This window comes from Gavia stellata, chromosome 2, assembly GCF_030936135.1.
Source record: "Gavia stellata isolate bGavSte3 chromosome 2, bGavSte3.hap2, whole genome shotgun sequence".
In the NCBI taxonomy this organism is placed as follows: domain Eukaryota; kingdom Metazoa; phylum Chordata; class Aves; order Gaviiformes; family Gaviidae; genus Gavia; species Gavia stellata.
The window spans coordinates 32,154,570-32,165,852 of NC_082595.1; the positions used below are offsets into that span (position 1 = coordinate 32,154,570).

Below are 11,283 nucleotides of genomic sequence, written 5' to 3' on the forward strand. Positions count from 1 at the left end.
ATGAAAGGGAGCCAAAACAGTAAGGGAAACAGACTTCTGCAGTGAATACTCGTCCCCTCCAAAGTTCCTCGGTCATTGAAAAACAAATGGCCAAACTCACTGCTGGTCGTCTGAAGGGAGAATTCCTTGCTAATCCTGCTGCTTCCTTGCAAGGCATAATTGTCCCACAAGCTGGAGGCACCAGTCTAGCACACATCGAGCTTCACCTACGGTTTAATCCATCACATCTGCCCTGGAGCACATCTGGGTTCTGTGGGGCCACCTCCACTCTTCCAGACAACCTCAGCTGGGGAGAGTTTGTCATCACGCACAGACCACTACGCACAGATCCCCCAAGTTCTTTAAGCCATGGCAGAAACCAGTCCTTGCAGCAGACCTTGGATGTTTGCAAAGCTAATTGCATAGTTAGGGTCACCAGGATCATAGAACAGCCAGTTAGGAAGCTTTAGCACTTATGTTAGGGAGCTTTGAAATTCCCAGAAAATGTTAAAATCAATATAAGATGACTTTGCAAATAAGACAGAGCTTTTAACTAGTTTGCTAAGAAAACAAATTAGTTTTTTCCTTCAGTCATACAGCGCTGCCTAGAGTTAAATTTAGTAGCTTCAAATAAACCAAAGATAACAATGGATGGAAAAATGTACACCTGAGGAGTCGTTTTCTGAGAATATGCATGTAGTATATGAAAAGTAATATGAACTTCAGACTACTGCGGCAATGTAACCTCTATGGGCAGGCATCACAAAAACAGGAGTAAATTCTGTCGAAGTGGCTGAAGGACACAAAGCTGCATGTTGGAGAAGAAAAGACCTGTTGATAGGGTTCCTTTTGGCACGTACCCGATTAATCCTCCCATTTCACATTCCTCCCCAGCAGTCAGCTGAACGACAGAGAGGAGGATTTAGTTCCCCCTGCCCTCAGATCGACCTAATTTCTCAAGCAAAATTAGTGGCTTTAGCTAGGCAGCAAGGCAAATAAAATGCGTTCTTTCCAGTTAAGCAAAACTATGTACCTGCAACAAATGATTGTAACGTTAAAAATACATGACAAGTAGCATATACCCAGCCTTTAAAACAGGTAGAAAAAGGACATGAAAAATCCCCCAAGCCATGAACAGCAGAACTAATGAAACATGGGATCTTGAACAACTTGTGGCCCAGGACCTCAGCATCTCCTCCCAAACTGCGTGAAGCTCCATCCTCCAAAAACTGTGACATCCCTCGCCCCAACACTCACCCCCTTCCAACATCCCATTTAGTCCTGAAGGTAACACACCTGGCGTCTTCCCTGGGCCCCTTGCTGTAACCCCAGTTTTCATCCTCACTTGCTGAAAGATGTGGTGAAGACTCTCACCTCCTTCCCACGCCACCCAGCACCATGGAAGAAGACACAGCACGTGCTCTGGCTGCTGCAGAGCTGCCAGCAGCCAGGTGGCCAAACAGAAATCAAAAGGTGCATTTTACCTGAGATCCTGTCTGTGGAAGCAGCAGTAAGTCTCTCTCCTCCCCCAGCTGCTAATTTTCACACAGTTTATAAAAACAGATTCCAACGTCTATCCTATCAGATGTGGTTTATAGCAAACAGACCGACAGAAAATGCACAGAGAGAGTCATTGCATAAACTTTGTTTCCTTAGGAACTAGGCTAAGTATGAGGCAAAACCTTAGGTTTGTAAATAGATACTAAGTGGATCAACTTTTTTATACAGATACCGGGGGCTTTGCTACTCTCCGTTGCATTTAAAATTTTGCAAACCATATTATTGACAAGAAAATGTAAACATAATTTTTAAAAAATCAACTTATTTTAGAAGGTCTTGCAAAATGATTTGCTTACCTATGATTAGGAACTAAATTAATTACAAATTTTATAATAGTAATAATTTTGGCATAATCCTTCTCCCCGTCTTCCAATTTCACATGACTACACTAAATTTTGTATTAAAAACTCAACTCCAGCAAGCATCCAAGTCCATGCTACCCATAAACAGTGTAATTTTGACCCACCTTTATTGGAAAACTCTTTCTCTGAAGCAACACCGGTCTTTTTTACAAGTTACTCAAAAGATCGCCTACTGCATTTCACTGCATTACAAAGTAGTACCTTTGAAAACATTTGTAGTGTGTTTTTGAATGCCTCTTATATCTTAGTATAGATACCATACAGCTCTTCCATGGTCTTGGAAATAAAGAGACCAAGCAGCAGTTCTGATTTCAGGAAAAAGATCCCTGCTTTGTAGTCCATCCCCACTAAAATCAATAGGGCTGACAGTGAATTCACCAGGAGCTGAAGCTGAACCTAAATGCTTATCTGTTGTAGGTGCCAGGGCATCAGCCACCAATTTTTTATGACACCCACTTTCTCCAGAGTGGAGCACTTCTTCCAGACTCTTCTCTTTTTGTAGAATAAGAACATTTCCAAGGGACTAGACTGTAATGTAATTATGACTGTATGACTCTGCAGTTGTCATAGCAATAAAATTAGGGTGGTATGTTGTTAAAAAAAAATAATCTTCAAACATAGCTAGCACAGACCTAATAATTCCTTATTTCTAACCGCTTTACCACATTTGTAGGCCCTTTAGAGAAAGGCCAGTGAAGAGTTACCCATGGTAGATTGCCTTGTGAACTACTGTACTCACAGTTTTCCATCTCTGAGCAGGAGGAGCCTGACTGTCCTTGTTTCCTTGAAAACGTGTCCTCCTGCACCTGCTCAGCACTGTCTAAGCTGGCTGTGCCGTGTGGGACTGAAAGAGTTGTGTGGTATTCACTGGATGGGGAAGTTTTCAAGAGTTTCTTCCGTTATACCCTTAAAAGGTATCCTTAAAAGGTTATGTGTAATTCCAATTGGAGTTACAGAGTATAAATGGGAAAGGGATTGTTGTTGGTATGTGGTTTGGTCCAAGGGTAGCAAGCTTTTGTAGTAACACAGCTTGTTCTGTCATGCATATAACCAAACGCGGACTTTAAGCTGCATGTAACAATTACTCAGTATCGAAGCTATACTTCCCACCAAGCACTTCTCTTGCAAAACAATCTCCCTACTTCATGCTGTTATAATGTGGTGAAGAGATACAGCTCACAACTGAAACACTAGGAACAGAAATCTGCCTCTGGAACAACTGCTTATTGACTTAGTAACAAATTTACTGTTTTTAAAACCTTTGTCTAGCCAGCCAGCCTTCACAGCGTTTGAATTTGCCTTAGGAATATAGACTATCACTTCTCATCCATGCAAGAAGGTGTTACTAAAAGGGACAAGGTGCTGAGAACTTAGCAAGTCCTAGTACGCCATCCTTTTTCCAGTGCAGATGATGTTGTGGACTGATGCCTCGATACTTTTATGCTTCTTTTGGTACAGAGAACACAGCCAAACATTCCACGTTCCTCAACTCACAAGCATACTGCATTAAAATTAGAAACATAAATCATTTTGCTTTTTAAGTTTCATTTATATAAGACAAAGTACTGTGAATTTTCCTCAAGTCCATTCTCACCAGTGGGACTATTAATGAATGGCACCGTGTAAGGATTTGTAAAACAGACTCTCTAATTCTAGTAGAGACAGGATTTTCTCTGTTGAGTTCAAAAATAAGTAAAATCCAATTAAGACAGAGAAGTAGGAAATTTCCATTCTAAGTATCGGCAGGTAGAACCTTTTCCACTGTAATTTAAAAATTGCTTCCAGGGGTGATGTCCTAGGTTTTTTAGGGGGAGGTTGGGAAGGGCAGGGGGGGTGGGTGTTGAATTCACTGAAATGGTAAATTAAGATACACACAACATTAAAAAGTTATGCTAAACGTCATGCTTTTTATTTTTTTTTTGAAAGAACAAGAAAATAGCAGTACTTCAACAGACTAGAAAAAGCCTCATCTAAATACCAAAAGCACAGCAAATTATATTCCAAGCTGATACATTCTTAAGTCAAAGCATAAAGTTGTATGTACATATGCATGTATATATACTAAACATATATACACATACGCACAACTTTTTAAATATAGATGTAGCCATTTGCATTATCTGTGTTTGCCTTATCATTCATTTTAGTTTTGGGTGAGTGAAGTAATTAGACCAGAATTAACATTAAAAACAATCCAACCATTGCCACAGACTAGATTAAGAACTTCTACACATACACAATTACAGCACAGTCTTTACTCTTGTGGCCTTTAAATTCCACTAAAATAATCCAATTTTAGAGGGAATGCACAAAAACTCCACCCTGGAAGTCTCTTGGCTTTTATCACTGCAACATCCTAGCCTTTCTAAAAACTAAGAGAGGAGCTACCCCAGAATGTGATCTCCAATTCTTTCTGTAAACTGTATGCATGCCAGACATGAACCATGCAAAAACCCTTTGAGATTTAAGCCCTTAGTTATTAGCTTGTGTCAAGAGTCAGGCACTATGCTTTGCAGCAATCTTTAGAATTCAAGTTAAGAAATGAAAATTGCATTGGGAGCTGATTTTACTTAAAATAGAGAAGGGTGAAGACTCTATGATAGTTGGCAACTCTCATTTTCCAAGCTGATTAAGCATTACGTGTACACACTATGAAATAATAGAAACTTAACTGAGTGCTTTAGTAAGTTCTGAAAACAAAAATAAGTTACACTTCAAAGAACAAGTTAGTATAAAAAGTTTTAACATATGCAAAGTATGTGCTCAAAATACTTATTTTGCATTTTTAAAAAGAGCTGTAGTCTACCTTACAGAAACAAAGTTCACCCAGTATAAAATATTGCAATTTGTCCCATTTTGTCATATGAGAGGTTTCCTTATTCTTCATATGATCGAGAACACTTGCACAAGAGTTCACGTTATTCCAAGCCACATAGTGGCAGACAGACTATGTTTGAATCTGTGCTTTTACTATGCAGTGCAGTAAAAGCTAAGCAAACCATTTCAGAACAGAGTTTAGCAGGTCAAAGAGCTATGTTGATGCGAGAAATCCAGACCATAGTATAAAAGTTAATGCCAAGTGGCAGTACCAAGAAAGTGAATTAGATCAACAGAAAAAAAACCTGCTGATAACATTCACTATCACATGTACAGCTTGTAAGTTAGGAATACGGAAAAGTCAAAATTAGCTTAAGAAGGAAAAAAAAATTTAAACTGTGTAAACAATCCACCCAGTACAAAACTGGATGCAGCTGATAAGAGCAGAACTAGCTTAGTAGAGCTGAGGATGTGCGTGCATCCAGATGCCTGTTCAAAATGCATTTATCAATACTGTTGACCAAAAAAAAAAAATAATCACCTATAGCTATTTACACCACAGCGGAGGCTTCCCTCCCCCCTTATGAAGTTATTACAACTCAGGAAGTCGCTGCTGTCTTCTACGATTAAAATTCCAGTTATAAGCTACCAACATTTGTAAGTTAAAAACACCCACCTTGCAAATTAAATTGAAAACTCTTGTCAAGCGTGTTTGAGGACTCTTCAAAAGTTAGAGTACAGCACTTTCCTCAAGTGGTATTTGCATGAGTAACTTGTACTGACAGCCTGTTAAAATAAGTGAATTTAATACAAGTCGGGGTAGCTGGGTGTTCCTCCTCAGGAAGGGAGATGCATACAGATTCCAGTCGTTCTTGCTGAGGTGTGTGACAGGGAGAGGACAAAAGAACCTCAGTCAGCCTGGAGGTGAATCTTCCTGCTTCTAGAAGTATTCCTCCTCTTCATCAAAAAAACCATTTTCCAGAGCGTACGTGCAGTCTGCGTTAGAGTCAGCTTGGCAGGCACCTTTATATTCTTGAATCGATTCATACAGGGAGTACAGCTGACACAGTAATGACATATCTAGCTGCCGAAGGCCAACCTGAGGGGGGAAGAATTCAAACAAACAGTATTACAATTGTGATTTTACTGGCAGTATAATGCTATATATCCTTCATTGCTAAACAAGAGGATCAAGCTTCTTTCTAGCTTGAACAGTTACGAAATACGGAAGTATAATTCATTTTCTAAGGTGACACACTCCCCATGGGATAAACTGGAAAAAAGAACAAAGAGCAACATGATGTGATACAGCAGAGTATGAGCAAAGTGTTCTTCAAGATTTTATCGTATTACAACGCCCTGCTTAACTTCCAATAAGCAGTTCACTCCTATCTGAAGCATTACAGATAAATTAATAAACTCTTATTCCTCATTATGCAAGAGGCATACTTTTTGAGTAACACTGTGTCTTTCACACATCTTTCTCACACAGTATCATAGGCTTTCTGTTTTTGTTTAAAACGGCCTGGATTAAAAGTTGCAAATGGACCTCTGGCTGGTTTTCCACTTCACGGCTAAGTATCTTCTACTATAATTTTCTCTTCTGTATCGACATAAATAGCCATCATACAAGGCTAGGTATGTCTAGCACAATACAGCATGCTACTTGAAGGCAGCAAAACTAAAGCAGAAGTGAGATAAGGACGTACATTGTAGCCTGCAAATATTCAGAATATTTTCACGTGCTATTCAAGCATAGGCTTGATTTATAATTAAGCGCCTAATATTTTGGTCCCCAAATTTCTAAAATATTAGTTCCAGAGCTAATTAAAGATTTGGAGCAACATTAGAAAAAGGTTACCTTGTAGCCTGCATCTTTATCTCAGGTACAAAACCAGTACGTTCCACCACAAAGCAAAATAAAGCTAGTCATTTAACTCAAAGCAGTTTCCCTCTCTGGCAACAAAATGGAGAGTTCATTTGATATTGTCACCTATACAAGTCAGTTCAAATTAAATCTAGCTTTTGTCTTGCAGTAAATTAAAACCACTACCCAATTTAACATTTTCAAGAAGCAGCCATTTCTGCCGAAATTTTCAAGTAAGTGTTAAGCTGACAGGCTGTTCCTAGTGAGCCTCAGTTTCATAAAACAAAAGTTTTTGCTACAGCTCACGTTCAGAGGAAAAAAGTAGTAATAATAATAATAGTAGCCTTTACCACAGCCTGAACGCCAGGCTACATTTTACCCAGAATGAGAACTCTTACCTCAAAAATCTCTCCTTACATTTCTAAATTCTAAGGACAGATACACTCAGCACACGAGAAAACCCCAAGAGGCTCACATGAAGATCTTCCTTTGGCATTGCTGAACTACCCTACCAGATCCTTTTTCTGATGGAAGGAAGGAAAAAAAAAAAAAGATGGAAGGAAGGAAAAAATAAAAGGATCACACACCACAATGCTGTTCCAACTCAGAAAACAGGATATGCATCTTTCAGGACCAACACAAATTACGTGGTGAGGTCATGAAGCTGAGACATGATGGCCCGTACAGACTGAACATGAGGACTTTAGGACAAGACATGGAACAAGTCATGGAATGCTATGCTAGCTGCTGGGAGGTTACAGACAAGCCCTTCCACCACCTCGGGTCTATGCAGCTTTTCTTACCCATCTCAATCTTCCTCTGTAACGAACATGACAACTTTCTCTCCCGTTGTTGTTTAAGCATGCACTCCGCAGGAAGCATACGCTACTCTTCCTTGCTCTCTATTCTGTAAGAGGAAACCAGCACTTGTGCAAATCTCCTTCTGCAAAAGTTTGTAAAACAAAAACCAACCAACCAACCAAGACTGCAGGAGGTAATATAAAAGGGAGGTATTTGTACCATATCCAGACCCCTCCATCTAGCCCTGCTGAAGTAATTTCTTCAGACTTTTTGAGCTAATGACTGTTTACCTGCCCAAGAATAAAGTCTGAACATCAACCTTTGGAGGTGGCAGTTGATGAAGTCTGGCTTGCCCCACCTAAACAAACTGCTCGCCTCAGTTAAGAAAGCATGCTGCGAAGCTGAACTTAACACTATGACATGCGAACATGAAACCCACCAGGCAGACTTGCATCAGAGCTAAAAGTTTGAAGGACAAGACTGCAGTAAAGAACTGTTCAAAGAGCGATTAGCAGTGAGTTGAGCGAGAAAACTCAACCTGGAGACAGACGACCAGTTCTTTGTCTCCCGAGGAATGCGGGAGCATTTTCACCAGCAGCTGTCCCATTTCAGGTCGGCAAAGCACTTCAGCGATTTCTCTGAAGATCAGTTCTACGCCAAGCGCAATCTCCAAGGTAGAAATTGCTCAGCAGAATTAACTTAGCAGACCTTAACACCAAATAGTTACGTTTAGCATCTTATTTCTCTGAAGCTACCACTAGTGACAAACAATCAAACAAGAACAGTAAGTCTATTGAGAAAAATGCAGCCTCTAGCTCGTCACAAGTTTCAAGTATGATCCCCGAGGTAGCAAAAGCCTGAAGAAATGTCCAAAGCTGCTAGCACAAGCATAAAGTTTTTAATCTCAGCCAATCTGCATTTTTTTTGCATAGTTTTATCATAGCACCTACAAGACAACCTATAATGCACAGTCCCATGCAATTGACTCAAGATCACAGTCCCTAAGTGACCTCTTCTTTTATCCCTCCCCCTCTGAAGCATCTAAATCCATCACTTTCCCATCTTTAAGAACTTATATACACAGTACCTTGCTCGATCATGCAGGAAAAGATACTGCTATGCATTTCTTCCCCATTCACTATTGAAAATGTAAAGCAAGCTCGTTACTCAATAGAAATGCTATCTTTGACTGCTGGAAGAAAGAGTGTTCAATATAAATATTAAAGTGCTATTCCCTACTTGATGAAAGGCAGCCTATTCGTACGCGAGAGTCTCTCTAATTTGTACAGGCCACAAAAAAGTACAGCTGGAACCGAGGAGACTGTTGCTTGAAAGTCTTTGATGTGTTCAGAGGTTAAATATTTTTTTCTTCAGAAGTGCTTTATCAAATTATCATGAAGGATAACACAGTATCAAAGGGGAAGTCTAGCTGTCAAACGACTTTAACAAACATCTCATCTGATTTTCCATTAGGAAAAATAGATTAGACTTTTATAACGAGTTATCTTTGCTTTTCTGGAAAGGATTAAGACGACTAAGATCGTATCCTTGTTTCCCCTTAGAGCACTGTAGAAAAAGCCCTTGCGATCGACAGACACTTGCGCTTCCTGCGCTTCAGTGCAAACTGGCAATTCTAATGCACAGTTTTACGAATATCTCGAACCGTATTTGAGCCACTTGTTGAAACGCGGGTGGCAGACTAAGATTTCAGCGCACTACATTGTCCTTCTGAATCCACAGAAAGGTCTTTTAACAGAGTTTCTTGTGCTCAAACACCTTTGTACCATGAGAAAAACGGCCTTGAAACAAGCAGATTTTTCAGCAATATCGTATTTTGTGTGTTTCAGAATACTAAGTGCACAATGCTTAGGTTATTATTAGGCATTACAACTGCAGCTGGCACCAGCAAAGCACCAACACCCAAATTAGTGTTTAATCAAAAGGTGCGCCAGGTCGCCTGGAGGAATTTCACCAAAAACGCCGCGCCACAGAATCAAAACAAAGTCCTGAAGAAAACGACGTTTAATTGCACTTCACTTGAACTGAATGAATCAGTGCTGATACTTTTCTTTTTTTTTTTTAACGACAGCCTTTTAAAATGGGTGTCAGGTTCAAACGGATGCCCCTGAACGAGGCGCTCGTTAAACGGCCCTCAATCCGCAGACGGCGAAGCCCCACCACTGCAGACGCAGGCTGGCGGCGCCGGCGGTCCTGACGCTCCCACGATGCCGTTACCGGTGCGTTTCACGGTACCTGCACCCCGCAGCAGCCGGGCCGGGTTACGCGGGGCTGCATCACCGCGGGGCTGCGCCAGCCCGGGCCTGCGCCCCCCCGGGCCGTCCGCTCCGCCGCCGCCGGGAGCGGGGCGCCCTTCCGGCCCCGGGGAGGCCGTTGGGCGGCGGCGGCGGCAGCGCCCCCCGCCGCCGCTCGCCACGTCTGCCGCCCCCCCTGAGGCCCGGCCTGCCCCGCCCCGCTCACCATCTCCTTGCGGAGCAGGGCCAGCGCCGCGTCAAGGTTGGGAGGCTTGGGCGGCCGCGGCGAGCCCCGGCCGCCGCCGCTCAGCTCGTCCTGGATGCGGGACTTCTGCGCGTAGAGCCGCTCCAGGTCCCGCCAGCGCCCGCCCTGGCCGCCGCCGCCGGAGGAGGAGGAGTTCAGCAGCCCGCTCAGGCTCTTGGGCAGCGGCGGCAGCCCCGCGCCGCCACCGGGCCCCAGCAGCCCCGGCCCGCTCATGCTGCGGCGGCGGCGACCGACGGAAAGAGCCGCCTCGGCCCCGCTGCGGGAGGTGCCGCCCGGAGCCCGCCCCGCCTACGGGCCGGGGCGGGGGGGAGAGGCCCGGCGGGCGGGGCGGAGGCGGAGGAGCCCGCGCGGGGGCTGGCGGAGGGAGGCAGGGAGGGGGCGCTCGGCGGCGGGGAGGCCGTGCCGCAGGTGCCCGGGGGTGCGGGACGCGCCGGGGGCGGGCCCGGCGGCCGCTCCGCACCGCGGCGGCTTTGTCTGAGGCGAGGCGAGGCGAGGTGCGGCGCCGTGGCCCGCGTCCCCGTGGGCAAGGCCCGGCTGCCTGCGGACTGCCTCCCGCCTCAGCCGCGGGGCTCGGGCCGGGGCCGGCAGGGCCGGCGGGCCTGCGCTCCGCAGAAACTCCCCCGCGGCAGCCGCCTGCCCTGGGGCTGGGAGAGGCGGAAGGCCGCTGCAGGGCCGGGGCTGAGCCTCCGGGCTCGGTCCAGGGGTGCCGGCACGAGGTTGGGGGGAGGTGGTGAATGCAGTGAAGGCGAGCATGAAAGCTGATTAAATGATACAGGCGGAGGGTCGCCAGTTCTTCCGTGGCGATGGTGTTACTCCAGTCACCTGATAACACGAAAGTGCTCTCCCCTTCCCATCAAGCTGTTTCCCTTCACATCCTCACAGCCAAGCTTTGTATCAAAAGTCTTTATCTCCAAGCATTGCAATTAAACAAACTTCGGTGTATCTGCTCTGGGAATCAAATCTCTCAATGTGAGAAAGCGCGCTCTGTTTTTATTCCGGGTTTACACGCAGAGTGGTTTATTGCTCTGGCTTACAGAAATACCCACGCGCTCTCGTGAGAGGGTGATGGAAAGGGTGCCATGCTGCAGGATGGTGTGGTTTTGGGCAGAGGGGATGTGGCACGGGAATCCCTGAAACCGCCAGTGCGGCCACAATTCCGGTATCAGAGGAACACAACCTCACTGTGCCAACTCTAGGTGCATTTCTGCGCCTTTTATTTTTCCCCCCTTTTCCTTGACATGTTTGTATCTCTGGAGTCTCTTGAATAAACTATGGCAATTTTGGATCATTCAAAATCCAAACCAAAGCACGGTATAAAATTGGAGTCCTGGGAATATGCTGCCATTGCAAAGCCAGATTGTTTAAAGGTGCAGTCCTATT

The 11,283-nt window shown here is 44.3% G+C and overlaps 1 protein-coding gene across 1 annotated transcript; it reads right to left on the minus strand.

Moving 5' to 3' along the window:
- Positions 1-3,829: 3,829 nt before the first annotated feature.
- On the minus strand, positions 3,830-10,116 carry FAM89A (family with sequence similarity 89 member A). Its single transcript, XM_059835574.1, has 2 exons — positions 9,865-10,116; positions 3,830-5,817 (listed from the first exon to the last, which is right to left on the minus strand). Exons 1-2 carry the CDS (start codon positions 10,114-10,116, stop codon positions 5,659-5,661), a joined length of 411 nt encoding a protein of 136 aa, XP_059691557.1. The 3' UTR covers positions 3,830-5,658.
- Positions 10,117-11,283: the final 1,167 nt, after the last annotated feature.